Below are 20,950 nucleotides of genomic sequence, written 5' to 3'. Positions count from 1 at the left end.
CGACGTGAGGCATTCAACCCCAATCCGCGAATACGCCCGCCGCGAGAGCCCCGCCGCCGCCATCCCTGGGGCACACGCGGCTTAGCCCGCGTCCCTCCAGCGGCGGCGAAGCAGGGGAGGGGGATGGGGGGTAGGAGCCGGCGACGGCGCAGAGGGGTTGCCCCCGAGTCGCCAGAGGAGGCGACGCGGGGGGAGGGGCAAAAAATGAATCGTTATCACTACCGGACATGGGGACGAACTCATAAACAACCACCTGTAGCCACTCGAAGCTAGCAAGAATCATCGGAGCTTGAGATCAAACTGAAGACATAGGGACTTCATAATAGCCGATTTTGTAATTCCTCAACTAAACACACCGGGAGAGTTACTCTTCTCAAAACATCCCTCAGGTTTGGACGTGTTTTGCCGTCAACGTGATCCTGTATCCATCCGTCTGATGCTCCGGACGTCCTTTTCCCCGTAAACCGAAAGCAAATCGGGGGACTTTGCGGTCATCTAGAGAGCTGCCACGCAAGCGTCCGACACTCCTGACCCATGCAAAACCCTCTCGCTTGCTCGCGCCTTTTCCCGTCCGAAGTAGTTGCTTCGCATTAACACCGATCTAGAGCGGACGTGACCTTTCACTGGTGCCAGCGTTGAGGTGGCTCGCCGGCCGAGGGCGTCACCCGAGCCGCGTGCCCGGTGTCCGCGTTTGTTCAATGCCGGAGAGACGTTACTGGACGGGACGGGACGGATATCTACTATGCATGTTCAATGCCCGTCTGTTCGTCTGCCGCCATTAAACAGGCACATCAATCGAGAAACCAACTCTGACGTCCACGCATTGACACACCCGTACGCTTGGCTCACTGACATCCGCTATTTAAAGGCAGACACTCCCAGCTCAAACCACACCACACCAAGTTCGTTCCGCATGCTCCTCCCGTGCACCACATCCGCCATGACCGCGAGCGGGAATGCATTGTGGCAGAGCCTCTCTACGGAGCAGAAGCTCCAGGTGGCCGCCCATGCCAGGTGAATAGAGGCCGGCATGCCGGCCAGCTCCCTGGAGGTCTTCGACGACGACCCCATGACGGAGACGGGCTACGACGACGACTCGGCACTAGCGCCCGCGCCCGTCCATGCTGGCTTCACCATGGAGCAAGCGTTGTTGCGCAGACGCACTTCAACGCCGCCATGGGGGAGGAGCAGCCGACGCCTATGTCGGTATTCCAGCAGGCACATGAGGAGTAGAAGTACAAACTCTTCCTCCTCGAGCAGCATCAGCTGGCGAAGGGCCAAATCTACAGCGAGGGAGGAAGCCATGGCAGTCATGGTCGCGGCGAACCCCAACTTCGTCACCGAGCAGCTATCGTTCTACGAGGCCGTGCACGCTCAGGTCCCCGCACGCAACGCTGTCCCGGCACAGTCGGACGTGATTGTGGTGTAGTCCGACGCGGAGGTGGCGCTGGCAGCGCAGGCGATCGCGGACGAGAATGCCGCCAACTGTGCATCCTACGCGCGGCCAACTAACTTTCGAGCACGTTAGTGGCACGACGAGCATGTCGTCCCGTCCACGTCCATCGTTGACCTCACGTCCACCACGACGGACAGGTCACGGACTCCGACAAGGAGTAGTGCATGGGAGGTGGCGGAGCCTCTAGTCCCAAGTGGGTCGGCCCGTCTCACATGTCCTACTCTTCCTCGTCGGCGACCGCGCCTTCACTTCACGGGTCTCATTCCCGCCGCTCATAAAGACAGTGAGATGTACCCGGCGAACACCTGAAGGGAACAAACAAGGACGTGGAGGACGGACGCCACCGTAGGCTAAGTTTAGGTCTGATCGCCTTTTTAATGAAAATATCAAAAATGTAATGAATGTGCTCCGATTTATATGAAAATCGTCCGGTTTGTTGAAATCCCCTTTGAAATGTATGCGCGCGTGAGTTGGATGGCCGGCTCCTGCATCAGTGTCTGTAGACTGGTCCTTACCGGTCCACGGATGGATAAGGTGTCCGATTTGGGGTCAGTGTTGGAGATGCCCTTAACAACCTTTCTTCAATATCTTTGGACTCACTCTCCTTTTTTTAAAGCATGAACTTTATTTCTCAGATGATTGATAGATCATTTACAAGAATTTGAGGAAAAAAAACAAGGATCACAGAGTCCCAGAACGTAGAATATTTTCTGCTAAAAGAATTCTTCGCTAACACATTAGCAACTTCATTTGCTTCTCGGAGACGGTGAGCATATGATATCTTTGCAAAATCTATGGGCTAGCTCCTTGCATTCGAGCACTATAGCCACAACAGAACCCATATGGTCGCCTCCCTGTCGAACTGCCTCCACTGCAAAACTGATGTCAGATTATATCATCAACTTATGACACCCGATTCGTCCTGCTAAGCATAATCCGTTCCTGATTGTTGTTATCTCAGCCGCATTGACACTACTGATATGTGAAGGAGCCAATTAGCTACAACTATAAAGGTACCGTTTTTGTCGCGAGCAATCGCGCCTGTTGCACCTGAAAGTGTTTCATACTGGAACGCCACATCTACATTAATTTTAATAACATCACTGCCCGGCTTCTTTCACATTTGATCTTGCGTCCTCATAGGCTGATTTGTGGTATGTACTCTGGTCTTTGATATAAACTGTTGTTCTGTCAGGTGTCTGAATTGTTTCACCTTGCATATGTTGACGGTGTTGCCATCAAATATACCAAGAAGCTACCATGATCAATTCTGCTATAGATAATCCGTCCAGGAACGAAAGACCATCTCCCCTGCTCTCCTCTTCAACTAGCCGATGAAGGGCTCTCGAGGGGGTTATGTTGGGCAATATGTTTGTTTATTTTTCCACAACAAATTTCCCTGCATCCTTTCAGTTCCTCCCATGTCGGTCCTCTTTTTTAAAAAGAAAAACTTCTAATTTGGCTGACAATAGTGCAGGATTTGTTTGATTATTCATATAGTGGAATGTCTTTATTTGAAAATAACAAAGCTTTTACCAGCTTGTCGTGGGCCAGGAAGACGCCAGGGACAGTGCCCCGTCCGGCCGGGCGTGCAACCAAAACAGGCATGTCACTCACTCGCCACCCCTCTCTCCATCCCGCTCCCTTTGACCGTGAGGGTGTGAGACACTCCACTCCCCCCACCTCCTCTCTTCCCCGCCCCGCCGCCGCCTCCGTTCCTCCACCGCCGCCCGCATTTCAACAAACCCTACCTTTTCCTTGCAAACACAGCAGCAACTGGACGGACCCCTCGACCCGCCTTCGCTTGGTTTCTCTTCCGAATCTGCGCCGCCGCATTTGCTCCTCTTCCCCGTGCGTGCAGGGAAAAGGTGGCCGGACCGGACTCGAAGAGCACGGCGGTCGCCGGGTAAGACTCCTTGTTATCCTTCTTACACACGGTGCCGTTCTGACGCGACTGGTGACTGCGGCTGCTTGTTGGCATGGCGCTTCTTCAGGCCTTGAGGGTTCGTGCAAATTTGGTTGGTTATCGTTTCCAGGCAGCGAGTCAAATCGACTTAGGGTTGATTCGTGTTGGCGTTTTTCTAGTGTGTGTGTATATATGTATGGTGCACTTCAGTTTGGATTTGTTTAGGAGGCTGCGCGTTTCTGTCCCTTGGCACACATTTGCCTCAGATATGAGCAGATTGCAAGCACTGCCAGAGGCAGGAAATTGCTCGATTCTGCTGATTGCTTGGATTGGAACAAGCTCAGGGGCTCGAGGCTCGCTTAAACAGTTTGTCTTCAGCAGTTTGTTCCGGAAACTCCACTTAAATATGATTATAGCTGTCACTACACACATTTCATTTTGCATTTCAGATTAGTGGGATTCAGGATTTGTTGTGGTGCTCTTCTTCTAGAAAAGTTTACTAATCTTGAAGTAGAGTAGCTTATATTCTTTTTCTCTCCAAAAGAGTATGGTAGCACAAGCTGTGGAATACTTCTGTTTACATACTAGAAGCTGATGATCAGGCAATGGTTTTCTACAAGCCCCAACATTCTTTCGTTATTCAGATTTTGCATTTTTTTTCTTCAAATCTCTAATTCGTTATTAAAATCTGCTCTCGTTTCATTTTAAGTGTATCAGATATTCATATTAAGATCTTTGGGATTGTTAGACAGGATCAAGTGAGTTCATGATGCCTTTCCATATATGTCAGTATCGTACTCATAAGATATCTTTGAATATTAGTCTAAGAAAATCCAGGAGCATTTGCACATTGATTTGACAATTATAGAATTTTCGCCTCATGCCAATTTTTTCAGTTTTTCTCTTCTAAAAGGAGGGTGAAACCCCTGACCTCTGCATCATTGCGATGCACACAGCCATTCTTTGTTAGAATGTGTGCATCTGTCCCAAGGAGAGGATCTCTCCAAAATTTATTCTCCTCTCTCTCAGTCACTTGTCAACTGATCATCAGTTTCCTGTGTGGTAGTGAATTAGTGATTGATACCATTTTTGTTACTCCCTCTGATCCATACTCATTGTCGCTGATTTAGTACAATTTTGATATGGATCGGAGCGGAGGGAGTACAAGAAAATGACAAAATTGCACTGCAAAATCCTGCTACTCTTGCTTCAGTGTGTCCTCTCTCCAAAGAACCTGTGTACTATGGCCTGTCCTTTATCAAACAAATTGTCTATTGAATGTGCGCATTGCAAAACTAACACTGTTCCTCTATTTGTCTTCCCTCCTTGCAGGCCAACACTATCTCAATTCTTACCAAACATAGCTAAATTGTCAGAGTGCTGTGAATGGCTTCCAAGCTTCAGCTCCTGTCCTCCATTGCCACTAGAGTTGTTATTGCTTCACTCTTCCACCCTTGTGCATCCATTGAGATCCACCGTGAGCTCTCCGGCTGGTCCGATGGCATCGCTACGTGGTATGGTGACGCCAATGGCGCGGGAAGTGAAGGTAATAGATATATGATTTAATGGTACTAGCCCTGCCCAAACTGGGGTTTGAACTTTGAAGCTAATGTCTGATGCCTGCATGCCTGAATCACATATGCTGTTGTAGGTGGCGCGTGCGGATACCAGTATGCTGTCGACCAGCCGCCGTTCTCATCCATGATTGCCGCTGGCGGCCCTGTCATATACGACTCCGGCGATGGCTGTGGCGCGTGCTACCGGGTGCGTGTCTAGCTCTATGCAGCTGAGGCTACGAGCATGACTGCAAATTGTGTGACATTTGACATTCAGTAATCTTGATTTCATCAGGTGGTTTGCAGTGGCAATCAAGCTTGCTCTGGCATCCCGGTGACCGTCGTCATCACGGACCAGGGCCCCGGTGGCGGCCCATGCCTGAGCGGGCTAGTCGATGGACAGTGCCAGAATGAGGCAGCGCACTTCGACATGAGCGGGACAGCATTCGGCGCCATGGCAAAACCTGGCCAAGCTGACCAACTCCGCGGTGCTGGCCTCATTCAAATCCAGTACACTCGGTATGCATAAGTTGATGGAACATATATAGATCATGGTTACTCTTCACGGCCTCTTGCAATGGCCGTCTTTTATAGCCGCCATTAATCCGTCGTGTTAGCATTTGTGTCTGTACAGCGTGACCTGTGACTGGACTGGAGTAGGCCTGACCTTCAAAGTGGACAGCGGCTCGAACCCGAACTACCTCGCCATCCTGGTCGAGTACGAGGACGGCGACAGCGACCTCTACGCCGTCGACATCATGCAGAGCGGTGCCGGGGCAACCGGAGTGTGGATCCCGATGCAGCAGTCCTGGGGTGCGGTGTGGAAGCTTTCTGGGTCCACCCTCCAGGGCCCCTTCTCCATCCGCCTGACGTTCAGGTCCGGCAAGATGCTCGTCGCCGGCAACGCCATACCCACCGGGTGGAACCCCGGCGTGGCGTACCAGCCAGGCGGCGTGGCGGTGAGGGAAAGAGCGAGCGGCGGCCGTCGGCGCCACGTGTTTGAAGGGGGGTTGGGCTGGCTGCATCACCTCCTCCTGTTGCTGATGGTGTTGTTCCAGCTGTGATGCCATGTGTTGTGAGAATGTAAGCCGCGACCATCTAGCTAGTGTAGCTTAGCCTGGAGTCTTACAATCTCTGAAGTAGTATGGTTTATTAAACCTTATAAGTAGCTTGGCTGATCAAACAAGCGGCTCGTCCCCTGGAGAAGCGATGTTGTGATCTTCCTTTCACCATTGCAATTGGTGGTGAGGCCATGGCTTCTGACATGATCTAAGCTTTCTTGAGACTTGAACCATGTGACAAAGATGACCAAAATGCAAACAAAGATAACCAAAACACATAGTTATACCTTGCCCAGGATATTCAAAGATTTCTTCCAATAAACCCGAGTTCAGACCCTAGTAGCATTCAGCATAATACAGTACAGTTATGTAGCTCAAGTGTTAACTCAAGCAGGAATAAAAAATGGATACAAGCCTATACCACAATGAACACCTCGCTACAAGGCAAAAATGACAAATTAAAGGTTCTTCCAAGCCAGGGCAGATACAAATTAACGATGCTGAAACAGACGACGCCCTATTGGCATATTTGCTCAACGGCCGCAACAATCTGGGCAGGCTGCACGACGGTCGCATCCTCCAAAGTTGCGGCGTAGGGTGTCGGCACGTCCTGAGATGACAGGCACATGATGGGGGCGTCAAGGTAGTCCCAGAAGTTGTCGATGATGGCCGATCTCAGACTGGCGCCAATCCCGCCAGTGCGCATGCACTCCTCCACAATCAGCACGCGGTGGGTCTTCTTGATGGAGTTGCCTATTGTGTGCAGATCGAATGGCTTCAACGACCTAATGTCAATCACCTCAGGATCGTACCCTTTGTTCACCAGCGTCTTTGCAGCCTGCATCACATGGTACCTCATACGCGAGTATGTGAGGATGGTCACATGCTCACCAGGCCGTACCATCTCAGCCTCCTCCAGGCATAGAGTGTACTCCTCATCCGGAATTTTCTCCTTCAGGTTGTACAGAAGGACGTGCTCAAATAGCACGACAGGGTTCTCGCTCCTTATGGCAGCCTTCATTAAACCCTTGGCATTGTAAGGAGTGGAGCAAGCAACCATCTGGAGACCAGGGATTGACTGGAAGTATGACTCCAGGCGCTGCGAATGCTCTGCACCAAGCTGACGACCAACACCACCAGGACCTCGGATCACAAGTGGTATCTTGAACTGGCCGCCAGAGGTGTAATGAAGCATACCGCAGTTGTTTGAGATTTGGTTGTAAGCAAGGAGAAGGAAGCCCATGTTCATGCCTTCAACAACAGGCCTCAGCCCCTTCATTCCTGCTCCAACTCCCATGCCGGTGAACGAGTTCTCAGCAATTGGTGTGTCAAGAACACGAAGGTCTCCAAACATATCAGCCAAACCCTTGGTCACCTTGTAAGAACCCCCATAGTGACCGACATCTTCACCAAAGACACACACCGTTGGATCCGCTTGCATCTCTTCCATCAAACCCTCACGAAGAGCCTCAAACAGCAATACCTCATGACTACACAAAGGTAATTACACAATCAGGGACTTGCACTTAAGCATACAAAAAGTCATATTCATGATAATAAAATGAAGTGAAATCTTTGTTTATTGGGTAATATAAAATAGAAGAATGGAGAGTGTGGCATAGTTGAATTTTAAAGACCAAACCCCAGTTTAGAGGAGAGAGTTGAAACGCCAAAGCCAGCAAACGTGGCCAATAGTCAGCTGGTTCCACCCAACCCATTCATATCTTACACGGGGTAACTCAGGTAAGTCCAAGAGGCATCCTATCTCCTCTTGGTTCATCCTGAATTTTGGAAAATAAATCCAGTTTACTTAGCCGGACGTACATACGACAGATCCCACCAACTGAAGTTCACACAGGAGTTTGCATGATACTCCCTAGCTACGGGTTTGTGTTGACTTGATACTCTCTACCCACCAACAAATAGTAAAATATTGTGCCAAACCCAGGCCTTAAAAGATCTACTAATCAAAGGTTAAGTGCTTAACAAATCACAATCATGTCAGTTTTTATTGAAACATGGAAATAGAGTAACAGACTCACAGTAGAATACAACTTAAATTTTGTTAATAAGTAGGCAAAGAAGCAACAAGTCAACATGCATTGACTTTGTCAATTTTAACGAAAATAATATTAATTAGTGCCAAATCTAAGCTTGCAATTCACTGAAGCAGCCTGCTTACTCCCTAGATATACTGCAATATGTGCTCCTAGCCACTTGGCAACTACTTAATGGCTTGCTATTAGGATTATTAACGGGTACCAGTATGGTGTCTACCAGAAGATCGGGTGCATATCATCTATTAGGAAATTGGTCCTATGATCTTCTCCATCAATAAAAAGAAACTTAACTGACTGCAAAATCATGTGATTTCAAGTCACATCCACTCAAGCCCTCAAGCACAAACAGAACTGGCTTATTTAAGAACCTTATGAGACCCTTTTCTCCTGAATTTTATAAAGAAAATTATTTCTGATATGATCCTAATCAAAGGTAGAGAAGCTTCACCGCATGCTTTCCAAAACCCCATGTGTTTCCGAAAGGGGTCATATCAAAGTTTAAACAGCCCGCCCCTTCGGCAACCAAGGGAAGTTTGCAACTTAGCAGACAACTATAGTGACACCTAACACTAAAAACTACACAAGCCGTAACAAAATTGGAAGTCTGAACTGGAGTGTAGCCCAACACAGGCTAAGATCGCGAATCCAATCAAATCTAAGCTAAGTTGAGTCCAATACTCAAATTGTTAGCTCATGAGAGATGAAGAATCAATTGAATCGTTGGTATTGCACGAATCCGTTTTCCCCAAGATAGTTTTGCGTGGATCCCAATTCATCATGAGCACTCAGGAACACAGTTGAGCATATATCAGGCAGGCGAGGAAGTGTGTTGTTACAGTCTTACCCTTCAGACTTGGACGCCGCCTCGCTCGCCGGCGCATCAGCCTTGGTCTGCACACGAAACCACAGAGAAGATTAAGCGAACAGTCCAGCGCACCAGCAGATGCCAACAGGCAACGAAGTTACGAAGGAAAAGATTCTCAGAGCAGAACAGAGCACGCAACTGCAACGGCGGCGCAAGCCACCAGCCTGCCTCCAGGGCGCACCGCCGCGCCCGATCTGGCCACGCGCACGCTCCTCGCCGCTGCAGCAGAGAAAAACGCACGCAAAATCAGCGAAGAAGATCCAGCTAGCCACGCGCGAAGAACCACGGACGGGGCGGCGGGCACTACCTGACGCGGATTTGGGGCCGGCAGATCCCACCCGCGGGGTGGCGGCCGGGGCGGCGACGTGGAGCGACGAAGCGGCCGCCATTGCAGATGGGAGGGGTGGAGATCTGGGGGCTGGGGAGGGCGGCGGCGGCGGTGGTAGTGGCGTGTATGCGTGCGCGTGTTTATTTATAGAGGAGGGCGGGGAGGGGTTGGGCGTTGGTGGAATGCAGGTGGGCTGGCGGTGGCGGAGGAATGGAGGGGACGGCGGCGGAGTGAACGAGGCGCGGGGTGGACTATGGAGGGAGGGAGAGGAGACACCGAGAGAGGTTGATGATGGGGTCTAGGCCCTATGGGCCGATGGAGATGGATGAATGGATGGACGGATTTGATCTCAGCCGCTTGATTTCGTTTCTGACTCTTTGAACGAGAGTCCAATGCTTGGAATTATTTAGCGTGTTTTGCATAATCTAGAGATTCTTAACTTGAAACTGCAGTTTTTCTTTTGCAAAGATAGATATTTTTTTAGTAAAAACCTCAGCATTATGAGGCAGCCCAAGCAGAATAGGAAACTGCAAGCCCGTCCTTCTTTGGGAGCCTCACGACCTCCACGTCCAGGACGTGCCCGTGGCGCACCGCCACCGCCGCTCCTCAACCTTGTTTATGAGCCGGCCTCCCACAGTCAGGAAGCCACCCTGCTCGTCCAGAAGAACCGCCTTGGATTGAACGGCATCGCCAAGGTTGGCGCCTGAGCCTGAGAAGAGCGACCGCTATCCAATGCCATCGGAAACACTTTTGCAACCAAACCACAGGCCATCAGACGACCCCGTCCAACGCCCCACCTTACCAGGCCCACACCCGCGGCTAGAGGAATCGTCAGCGCATCGACGTCTGGCCGAAGGACAAAATCCCCACATAGCATGGTCGTCGTCGTCGCATCGTCGACCAGGTGGAGGAATGAAAGACTCACAAGATATGTGGACCCACGAGCACCAAAAGCCGCCAAATCGACGACGAAGCCCTAGAAGACGTTGTCGCGGAGGGGATGGCAAGGCGGCACGCTTATTCTCCCCGATAGCATCTCCGCCTCCACATCACCGCCATATTGGCGATGAAGCCCCAGAAGACACCGTCGCGGAGGGGATGGCGAGGTGGCGCACATCTTCTCCCCGACATCATCTCCGCCTCCACATCGCCGTCGACCAAAAACCTAACTACACCCACGTCAAAGCAGAGATCCGGGGTTTTCCCACCCTATAACTGCCGGAGGAGGGGAAGGGAACCCACGATCACCGGGAGGAGGTGTGAATGTACAAAAACAAGCGATATTTTAGACCTCTTTCCTCCTTTAAGAGGGTCTACTAGATCACGGGCCTATTGATGCCCACTCTTGCTCTGGATCTCAACCATGCAAAATCTGCTATGATTCACATAAATTTATAAATGTTCACACACAAATAGTTCAGTTCATGTAAGAATCATGAATTTTACCTGCGAATTAGAGACTCCTGATGGATCAACTCGTGTATTACATCTGTTTTCAATTTCTATGAAAGAAGATAAATGTAGAGTACACATTAGATTAGTGTTTGGAAGGTGGACAATTCTTGATGCAATTTTGTGTGGGTAACTCAAATTAGGTAAAAAGCTTGCAAGTATTAAAGTTAGCTAGATGAAGGGGGGAAGGGGATGAGAATTTTATTGCTCACGACTCACGAGAGTAAACAAGCATTTCCCATCGTGAACAAGTCTCGGACCCTCTCGCTGTCAAAAAAAAGAATACAAGTCTCACACTCTCGGTAGTCGGTCACAAATTGTATCTACTCTTTTTGCGAGAAGAATTTTTTCCAGCTGATTTGATATCTACAGGTTGATTTCTTGGGTTCAACCTTAACAGATTTGGAAGGCATTAGTTGAGACAACATCTCTTTGCCAGGTGATTCCTTCACGACGAGGAACACATGAGACTGTGAAATCACAACTGATTTGGAAAGCCAAGGCTGAACCAAATCGCGGGTTCTAGCTGAGACAAAATGAGAGCTCTTTACTTGTGTTTCACTTTGGTAACAATCCAAACAAAGATTAACAGCGACAAATACCATAAACTTTGGTAACAAGCCAAACAAAGATTTGGAAGGCTGCAGCAGAGCCAAACCACAAGCACTTGCCTGGATTTCCCTTCACGGGAAACATATTCGGCTTCGCAAGGTCAGCCTCCCGATGACACTGGGAATGGAGTTGGCAAAGTATTTCTACCATGAAAGTTGGCATCCCATTGTTGGGTAAAGCAACTGCTCTGTGTAACCACAGGGCTCAAAAGAAACTTCAAATCAAATGCATTTCCATGAAATCACAGGTGACAAAACTAGACGACCATTTTGAGTAGACAAAACGGTAAGTCGGCAAAGAGGTTTGACAGCCCACATCTCAAAAACATACAAGTTGTATATGTCCACTCATGCTGCACCTAGGCAGCAACAGTTGCCAAAACTGCGATCACACTGCAAGTAGATCTATACCCACAGCTGCTCCTTGCGGTACTCTCTCACGATGACCGGCACACTTGTAGGTGGAAGCTGCAACAATGAGACAACCACATCAATTAGATGGACGAAACAATAGACACCACATTTTAATGCGTATCATGGAGACCTAAACAAACACAAGCATAAGGCATGCATATGTCTGACTGCAGAGAAAATAGTTAGTTCAAGATATCGGAAGCATATTAAAGACCTGCACCTAAATCAATGTGATTTGCAAGAATTGGTTTCACATAAGTACAACATTACTATCTATACCTACTACTACTAATAATTTTTGTGTTTTAGCCCCACAAAAATCTACATATCAACCCGCAGTCTTAGCAATTGAGAGTCAATCCATAGTCCTAATAAAAGCCAAAAACGGTTTGTATGGTTTAGCAAGCATGACTTTAGGCCGTTGCCTCCTTTAGCTAGGTACGTCACTGGGCCTACTCCTGGGCTTCCAAGGATCAACGAAAAATAATTGCTTTGGTTGGAGATCGAACTCACGTCCTCCCCTCTCCTCGATAAAACTACAACCAACTGACCTAGCTTATGCTTGTGCTATTATAAACGTTTTGTTTCACAATTAAATAGTCCCACATTGCTCCTTTATAACAAATTTCATCAGTTTATATACGCCATGAGTTGTCTGGAGAATCAATGAACCACCTCAAGAATTGACACACGAAGGTGAGGTGCGGACCATAGTTGCTAGAAATCCGGGTCGTGTGGGTCGAGGAACGGGGTCGTGGGTCGCTACCCCGCCGGAACGAGGTGCGACGAGTATATGGGACGTTGATTTGGAACATGGATCGCGATCCAAACAAATCCAGGTCGACGGACCCGGGTCGTGGTGATCTTTCCAGGGAAGGGAAAGGAAGATCCCGCCATTCCCCCGGAAAAGAATATGATCTGCGCCATGATTTATTTCCCTTCCCTCTTTGTCAGAAAAAATGGGGCTGCAAGTCAGATATTTACGGCGTGATTTTTTCATCAGCAAAGCTCTAGTCCCCGATTCAGTTCCAACTTCCAACCCTCGAGCCGTCCAGCACTCTCCTATTTTCCCATCCAGCCATTCCTTCTTCCTTGTGCAGTCTTTGTTCCCTCCCTAGTCAGCATCGGATTCTCAAGCGGCGAGCAAGGCGCGCATCCTTCAATGGCGGGACGAGCGGTACAGGAGAGGGCGCGTACACAGTAGCTCGACGACCGGCAGGCGAGTGGCGGATCGTGGGAGGGCAGACATCGGCAGTCCGACGGAGTTCAGAACTTTGGAGCGCAATTGCCAGGTACCTCGAATCACCATGAAATCCCGCCCGATTCCCCATACATGTTCTTGGCTGGCTTCTTGCAATCTTCGATACTGGGGTATCATGGGGCGATTGGGGTCGCGATCCACCCAACGACCCACCTCGACCCCACGTCGTTCCCGAACCTCGATTGGGGTCGATCGACCCCGGGTCACGGGACGCACCCTCGACCCGCAAACCTGGCTACTATGGTGCAGACCATGTTTTCCTATGGGAAGGAAGGAATTTAATGCCGTGAATTGTGCCCGATTACTGCACCTGCCAATAGGAAAGATTGAGGCCCAATAATAAATGAAAGACATGCACTGCACGCAGGTTGACTCTGCCTGGCTTGTTGGCTCGTGGGATATTGTGATGCATCGCTGCTGGTTGGTTTACTCCTGGAGTATGGCTGGTGATGGTATCTGTAGCCCCCTGAAAGAGAATGCACGTGCATGTGTGACCCCCACTAGCGTATTAGGATGTGGCAAGGCAATGTACGCTGAGAATGATGACGCGATTACATGGGAGGATGAGAGAGATTTGCCATTCCTCTTCTCAAACCTTGTAGTTATGTGGTGCAACTGAGACCGACTTTTTTATATATATAAAAGAATCGAGAAACACCGTTGAAATATTTTCTTTATGAAATAACACGGTGAAAGTATCTCAGAGTCTGGCATTTACTCAGTAGTGAAGCAAAATGACAAGTGCCGTGCGGTGATCGAGCTCATCGCCTTGGGATTGAGCATGTCCGGGGCGTTGTGATTAGGTGAACAATCATGGCCACCGTCAGCAAGTGCGGGAAGTTGGATAAGCGAACACCACCGACGAGGACGGGAAAGAGGATAAACATAAACTGGTGGGACGCCGTATTGAAATAGTGGACGGAGGAGAGTCTTAAGCCATGCTTACCAGACTAGAAGTGTGTGATTCTTTTTCTCCCGTTGCAACACATGGGCTCGTTTGCTAGTAAAAACTAACAAAAACAGATGCTAATAATGTATATTTTTTAATCGAACCATAAATGAAACAAAAGGTGTGGATGTTCAGAGCTGAACCGTGGCATGCCTAAATAACTTCTCGTCAGATTAATTGGATGTTACAAAAAGGAATTCAGTTGACTTGGGTCAAAGCTCAAATGTTAACTGCAAAGTTACCAGTTGGTTCTATAAAATCTGTAACACAAGTACATCGAGTTTACAACACTGATACTGTTTCTGTTTCTTAACAGAATCCTAAGCAGACAGCTGTTAGACAGCTTATAATAATGGTTAATTTGATCACTTAACAGCACAATGGAGTGCATCCGTAGTAAAAGCATCAAAGCGAAATAAACGGTATCCTAGAGCTAGTAAAATTTGGTAATAGAATGAACATTTGCCATACTGCTAATAGCCAAATTCAATAACTGTGTTTATGTGAGGACAACAAATTGAAAAGATACCATATATGAATAGTTTTTTTTTAGATATACAACTGCATTGACTACGACCAGAAGCTTAAGAGTATCTTACCATTCCATAATCCGTTATGATCATCGACACATAATCAGAAGGGGTTGCATCATACCTATCAGATGTGCAAAATTATTTTCATGCAAAGTAAATTAATGGATCTAAGAAACTATACCATAGATGGTATTCAGGTACATACGTGAGATTTAACAGTTGGAGATTCTCGTTGTCAGCCCAGTTCTTAAGATCGCCCAAGTCTGCCCTCCCAGGAATTTTCGAAATCACATCTGGATCACCTGAGCAAAAAAATTGTGTAAGAAACTTGTTACGCATGACCTGGATGTATACTTACAATGCATACACGAACATATGCTTACCAAGCTCATTAGCGCATATAGAATCAAGTTGCACCCTCTCATGAAATTTGTATGCCTCGCAGCAAACCAAAACAGGAATTCCAAATGCATGTGCCACCATAGCCACGGATGCTGTGCCAACTCGGGAATAAACTGTTCCATTTGATAATATTGAGGATGCACCCAAGAAGACTCTTGTAACTTCATGCATGATGTATGAAACTGCATTTATATGAGTATATGTGCAGTTAATGCCCTTTGCCACTAATCTACGCAGTAATCCTTGCCCCTCGAGCTTGGGACGAGAATCCACCACTATAACACGGAACTTCCTACCAAGTTCATGAGCATGCTCCAAAATCATTTCAACAACTGATGATGACCCATATGTTAGCAAGACATCATCGTCTCTGACTTTTGTGATGGCATGACTGACAATAACCTGATCTGCAACAACTATCTTCTCATTAATAAAACGATCAATATCAGACTGAAGACTGGCCTTGGCTTCTGACTCCGACAATGTAATTGGTAGCTTGGCAATCCTGTTTTTCAGGAACCTGATAGCATTGCCCATGCTAATTGAGAGTGGACGGCACTCGATAAAAAATGACACATAACTACTGACTTTTGCAGTAAGGTCTCTGCTGAGAGTTTTATTTGGCGGTGTGGAGTAATCTTTTATTGCCTCTCTGAACGCAAGAAGCATTGCTATGCAACGACCATTGCCACCAGATACCTCACCAGACAAATATTGGAGACCGACCTGAAAGATAGCGAAGAAGAGACGGGTCATTTAACGTAACAGAAATTAACATTCAGTCAAGCAAAATAAAAAAAACTTTGATAACTAGTTTTACCTGGCCTTCTTGGTATATTTAAGGACCAAGTTGAGCCAGTAAGTAATTACCAGATCAGCAAACTTATTAGCAACACATGTGGTGAGAGATATTGTTGATAGGACATCATCTTTTAATTAAAAGAAGGCAAGTTTTTTTTTTCTGATTTCTCTCTTCTCCACCACAGCATATAGCCTACGTGACACTTCTAAGATAACACCATTCACATCATATGATCCATTTGATGTTGTAGTTGGTGACTGTAAAGTGCTTCAGCGATCTCACAAACAAATTTACAATAATTAGGCATTATACACAAAAGGTAAACATGAGTTGTTTTGTTCTTGGCCAAAATGGTTGTTTACTAAAAATAGCTCCAAAACACTCAAGTTGTTCCTGGAGGAGCATGATACTTGACATTTGTAATAAAAGGGGCAGAGAAGGAAAATGATTGTTTCATAAACGTTCTAGCATCACACATTCTCCCATACATAAAATATTCTGTGCTTGAAATTAAACTAAGGGTAACACAAGGACAGAAGCATTTAGTTTCAGAACACAATGGAGAGAGAGGAACCAAAGATAGCTGCAGCTTATTGTTTTCATCTATGTCACGAAACTGCCACTAGTATTTATTAATTCTTGATAAATGGAATGTTGCATACTTAGTTTCCTATACCATAATCCGCCTAAATGCATGAAGAGTTAATGTGTGATGAACAAAAAATCATTATCACATGACCATACTTGAGATTGAAGAACAAAGATAACATTTTGGGTAAAGTAGATGAACAGCAATTACCTTGTACACAGAAGGATGAATTGGTTCCAGCTGAAAGAATTTTGACTCGAGGTCAGGAAGTTGAGTGCCATGGACGTACTGTGGCAGATGCCTAAACAATTCAACTCTGTTTCGAGCCTCTGATTGGTTGACAATTGCACGTTTTTTTGCTTTCTCCACCCGATGCACATCATCAAACTGCATTCTCGGATGAGGAACATCTTTTTTTCTATCTCTCTCTGGTTGGCGTTCAGTAACCTTCTTCTCAGAAGCAACTGTACTTGGAGCATGGGGCACATCTTTCTTCTGAGAAATTTTAGCTGGCTTGGCTTGCTTGGATGTTGCAGGATTAGCCCCAGAAGCAGCGCCTGTTGACTTTCCTGATAAACCTACAGTCCAAATTAATAAGACCGTCATGCTAGGAAGTTGTGACTACAATATAGATGTTTCAGATCATCATAAATAAATGTGAATCCATTAGAAAGTGAGCACTATTTACAATTAATTGCCTAAACCTATTTGGAAGTTAAAATTTTCACTTTGCAAAGCAGCACATCTGTCCCCAAGCCAAAATATGCCCAAAAACAGTGGGGGTGGATGAGAAGGTTTTATTATTACAGTACTATATATAAGGCTGAAAACAAGGTATTACCTGCCTCCTTCGCAGCAGCTTTCGCAGCACGCTGAGCCTCCTGAATAGCACGCCTCTCTGCTTTAGAAGGTTTCTGCTTTTGCGGAATGGACGCTGGAGCATCTTCATTCCTTATTTCAGCCAAATCTCCCTTGTTTGTTTCTGAAAGAAACAAACAACAAATCATGTGAAAATTAAAGAAAATCAAAATGTTTTTCAAGAACTTCCACAAATGTTAAGGCAAAACAGGTGTAATAAAAAGACACAGTATGTAGATACTATATCCACCTGATCTTGTTTTAGCAAGTGCAAGGTAAACAAAGTGACCTTCATTCCTCCAGACTAAAAGCTCAGTAAAACTAGTAAGATGAAGAAAAAATGTAGTCTATTAAAATTACTCACACTAGAGGCCACGCAAAATGCTAAAAGCAAGCTTGAGAAGCAACAACTATTTAGACCACTTAGTGCACCATTAAGAAGTGACAACCTGATGCCATGGCTCAGGAATGAAGTAAACTCGACTTTGCTACTTCTACAAGCAGCTCACAACTGGAAACAATTTACTTATACACTTACAACATGACATCTTAACCCCACCAAGCAGGATCACAACAAGCTAATACCCAACCTTATTAGTCCACACCAAAAGAAAGGCTTCACAGCTTCACTGCTTGCGGTTGCGGCTATGAAGTGTCCCATAATCATCAAACGTGATTCACCCTCAACCTCAGCGGCATGAACTTTACAGCTCAAGCACAAGCATGAACTCACAGCTGCATTTTGAACTGTAGTGTTTCTGTAGTTTCTAGGATTTCGGGATGGGATGATAATACCTTACTAAGTGGGCTCACATGGGCCTCTTTTCTCCATGAAATCATCTAATTCAATGTCTTAGTGATGAAGCATGAACTGAGTTCAGTACTTTTATTCTAGTCATCTTTACTTATTTAAAATCAAAGTGTTAAGGTTTTAAAACCATGGGACGTTTGGATCACAGGATAGAATTCTTCTAGCCTCCTTTTTCCAGGCTATACATTTAGAAGTGCTAAAAAATCATAGCATTTCATGGCAAGGCAGGGCTAGAAAATACTGCAAGGAGACAAGGAGAGCCAATTTGACCCGCTCTTATCAGCAGGACTCTTGTGATGTGTCGCCGAGTCCACGTGTGTCTGCATGGACGGAAATACACTAATCGCTGCTGCTATAATAACCGCGCCAATACAGAAACGAACAACAACACGGATGGATGCGGGCTTTGCGGACACGCCCGCATGCATCCCTACTCGTGATGCACATGACAACTGCCAACTTAACTAGTGTTTGGTTCTGTCAACAGATGACAGCAAAGTCTTGTAATTAAACCAAGTACGGGGCTGGGGCAAGTGCGGCTTAGCTGAAATGAGGTAGTTTGCCCACCTAGGGCCCCTTATACGCTTAGCCAAATGAAATTATCGTCCAGAGAATTTCTCACTCACAAGGCCACAATCCCCCAAAAGGCTATAAGTCAGAACCATTCCTCTACTTCATAGCGATGGCAACCGAATTAGCTAACTGATGAGGATGTGGGGTGATATTACTCCAATCGGACAGGGGCCGCGTACCTAGCTCCCCCGCGGAAGGGGCCAGGGACCTCGAATCCTCCTCTCCGAACTCGGATGCAGCGGCGAAGCGCATGGAGGAAGGCTGAGGCGCCGAGGACGCGAGGAGGAGGACGTCGGACGCCGGGGGAGAGGGGGAGTCGGGGGAGAGGTGATCCACGTGCCGCGGAGGAGGGATCATGACGGGGGAGAGCGAGCCCGGGGAGAGGTCCGACGCCGGAGGCGACCCGGCGGCCGCGCCAGGCAGTGATACCGCCGCGGCGGCGGCGGCGGGCGGCTCGGACGGGGCCGAAACGCCAGGGGTGACGAAGCCGACCTGGCGGATCTTGGGCTCGACGCCGCCGGACGTCGAGCGCGGCGGGCGGCGGAGATCCATCGCCGTCGCCGGGGGTGCGTGACTTCGCGTGAGGGTTTGGGGTTTGGACACGACGCACGAGACGAGGGAGGGTAGGAGGAATCTTCCGGGCTAAGCAGCGGTGGTGGTGAACCAGGCAGGGTGGGACGAGCCTGGTTTCGGTGGACATGGATGCGGTCTACCGAGCTCAGGCCCATCGGTTACTCAAAAAAAAAAAAGCTCAGGCCCATCTATGTTTCGGTTTCTTTTAGACAGGCCCATCTATGTTTCAGTGAACGTCCGATTTTGCCCTAAAAATATCATGTCCATTGTTTTTCTTTTGCGGGGATCATACCGATTGAATTTAAATGAAAAGAAGGGAGAAATTCTACTTATCATAGTGTGCACTTTTGCTTTCCCATGTCAAGTTCCTATGCTGCATGTCCATATATTGATATACAGATTCAGTTTAGACTACTAATACGTATGCAAAATGTGTACAAGTTTCATCAATAAACACACAAGATTTGCATCCACAAGCTATCTTCGGGAAGAGTAGGGATGGAGCGGGAGCGCCTAACCGCTAGGAGCCGGCGAGGTCGACGACGTGCTCGCTGGGCGTGCGCATGGGAGGTTGGGAGGAGGCCATGCCAGTCGTGCTCCCGTGTCCACGGTGTCCTCTCGGTGCTTCCACGACGTGCTCCTCCGGCAATGGCCACGACCAACCTGAATCTAGGCCACAACATGCTCTGGGTGCAACCCACGGCAATTACCGTGGAAGAGCATGGCCATGATACGTCCATTTTGCATCATGCTTTTATATCGATATTTATTGCATTATGGGCTGTTATTACACATTATGTCACAATACTTATGCCTATTCTTTCTTATTTTACAAGGTTTACATAAGGAGGGAGAATGCCAGCAGCTGGAATTCTGGGCTGGAAAAGGAGCAAATATTAGAGGCCTATTCTGCACAACTCCAAAAGTCCTGAAACTCCATGAAAGTTATTTTTGGAAATAATAAAAAATACTGAGCGGAAGAAATACCAGAGGGGGCCCACACCCTGGCCTCGTGGGCCCCCTGTTGGCCCTCCGGTGGCCATCTTCTGCTATATGAAGTCTTTCGTCCGAAGAAAAATCATAAGCAAGCTTTCGGGACGAGACTCCGCCGCCACGAGGCGGAACCTTGGCGGAACCAATCTAGGGCTCCGGCAGAGCTGTTCTGCCGGGGACACTTCCCTCCGGGAGGGGGAAATCATCGCCATCGCCATCACCAACGCTCCTCTCATCGGGAGAGGGCAATCTCCATCAACATCTTCACCAGCACCATCTCCTCTCAAACCCTAGTTCATCTCTTGTATCCAATTCTTGTCTCTAAGTCTGGGATTGGTACCTGTAGGTTGCTAGTAGTGTTGATTACTCCTTGTAGTTGATGCTAGTTGGTTTATTTGGTGGAAGATCATATGTTCAGATCCTATATGCATATTAATACTCCTCTGATTATGAACATGAATATGCTTTGTGAGTAGTTACGTTTGTTCCTGAGGACATGGGATAAGTCTTGTTATTAGTAGTCATGTGAATTTGGTATTCGTTCGATATTTTGATGAGATGTATGTTGTCTCTCCTCTAGTGGTGTTATGTGAACGTCGACTACATGACACTTCACCATTATTTGGGCCTAGAGGAAGGCATTGGGAAGTAATAAGTAGATGATGGGTTGCTAGAGTGACAGAAGCTTAAACCCTAGTTTATGCGTTGCTTCGTAAGGGGCTGATTTGGATCCATATGTTTCATGCTATGGTTAGGTTTACCTTAATACTTATTTTGTAGTTGTGGATGCTTGCAATAGGGGTTAATCATAAGTGGGATGCTTGTCCAAGTAAGGACAGCACCCAAGCACCGGTCCACCCACATATCAAATTATCAAAGTACCGAACGCGAATCATA

At 47.4% G+C, this 20,950-nt stretch overlaps 3 protein-coding genes across 3 annotated transcripts; 1 reads left to right on the top strand and 2 right to left on the bottom strand.

The window, feature by feature from the left end:
* The first annotated feature begins 3,100 nt into the window (after positions 1-3,100).
* LOC109785352 (expansin-B12) lies at positions 3,101-6,147 on the top strand. The gene is made up of 5 exons (XM_020343949.4): positions 3,101-3,362; positions 4,695-4,908; positions 5,014-5,126; positions 5,214-5,437; positions 5,553-6,147. The coding sequence occupies exons 2-5, from the start codon at positions 4,749-4,751 to the stop codon at positions 5,980-5,982; spliced, it is 927 nt and encodes a 308-aa protein (XP_020199538.1). The 5' UTR covers positions 3,101-3,362; positions 4,695-4,748; the 3' UTR covers positions 5,983-6,147.
* Positions 6,148-6,260: 113 nt separating this feature from the next.
* LOC109785355 (pyruvate dehydrogenase E1 component subunit beta-3, chloroplastic) lies at positions 6,261-9,549 on the bottom strand. Its single transcript, XM_020343953.4, has 4 exons — positions 9,212-9,549; positions 9,044-9,123; positions 8,884-8,930; positions 6,261-7,469 (listed from the first exon to the last, which is right to left on the bottom strand). The coding sequence occupies exons 1-4, from the start codon at positions 9,291-9,293 to the stop codon at positions 6,497-6,499; spliced, it is 1,182 nt and encodes a 393-aa protein (XP_020199542.1). The 5' UTR covers positions 9,294-9,549; the 3' UTR covers positions 6,261-6,496.
* A 1,957-nt stretch (positions 9,550-11,506) lies between these two features.
* LOC109785354 (uncharacterized) lies at positions 11,507-19,151 on the bottom strand. Its single transcript, XM_020343952.4, has 7 exons — positions 18,667-19,151; positions 17,087-17,227; positions 16,456-16,823; positions 14,836-15,580; positions 14,658-14,754; positions 14,519-14,573; positions 11,507-11,763 (listed from the first exon to the last, which is right to left on the bottom strand). The coding sequence occupies exons 1-7, from the start codon at positions 19,037-19,039 to the stop codon at positions 11,701-11,703; spliced, it is 1,842 nt and encodes a 613-aa protein (XP_020199541.1). The 5' UTR covers positions 19,040-19,151; the 3' UTR covers positions 11,507-11,700.
* Between the last annotated feature and the right edge of the window lie 1,799 nt (positions 19,152-20,950).

Source organism: Aegilops tauschii, chromosome 5 (genome assembly GCF_002575655.3).
Source record: "Aegilops tauschii subsp. strangulata cultivar AL8/78 chromosome 5, Aet v6.0, whole genome shotgun sequence".
NCBI classification, from domain to species: domain Eukaryota; kingdom Viridiplantae; phylum Streptophyta; class Magnoliopsida; order Poales; family Poaceae; genus Aegilops; species Aegilops tauschii.
The sequence above is the reverse complement of the archived record's forward strand: the minus strand, read 5'-3'. Positions and strand labels throughout refer to the sequence as shown.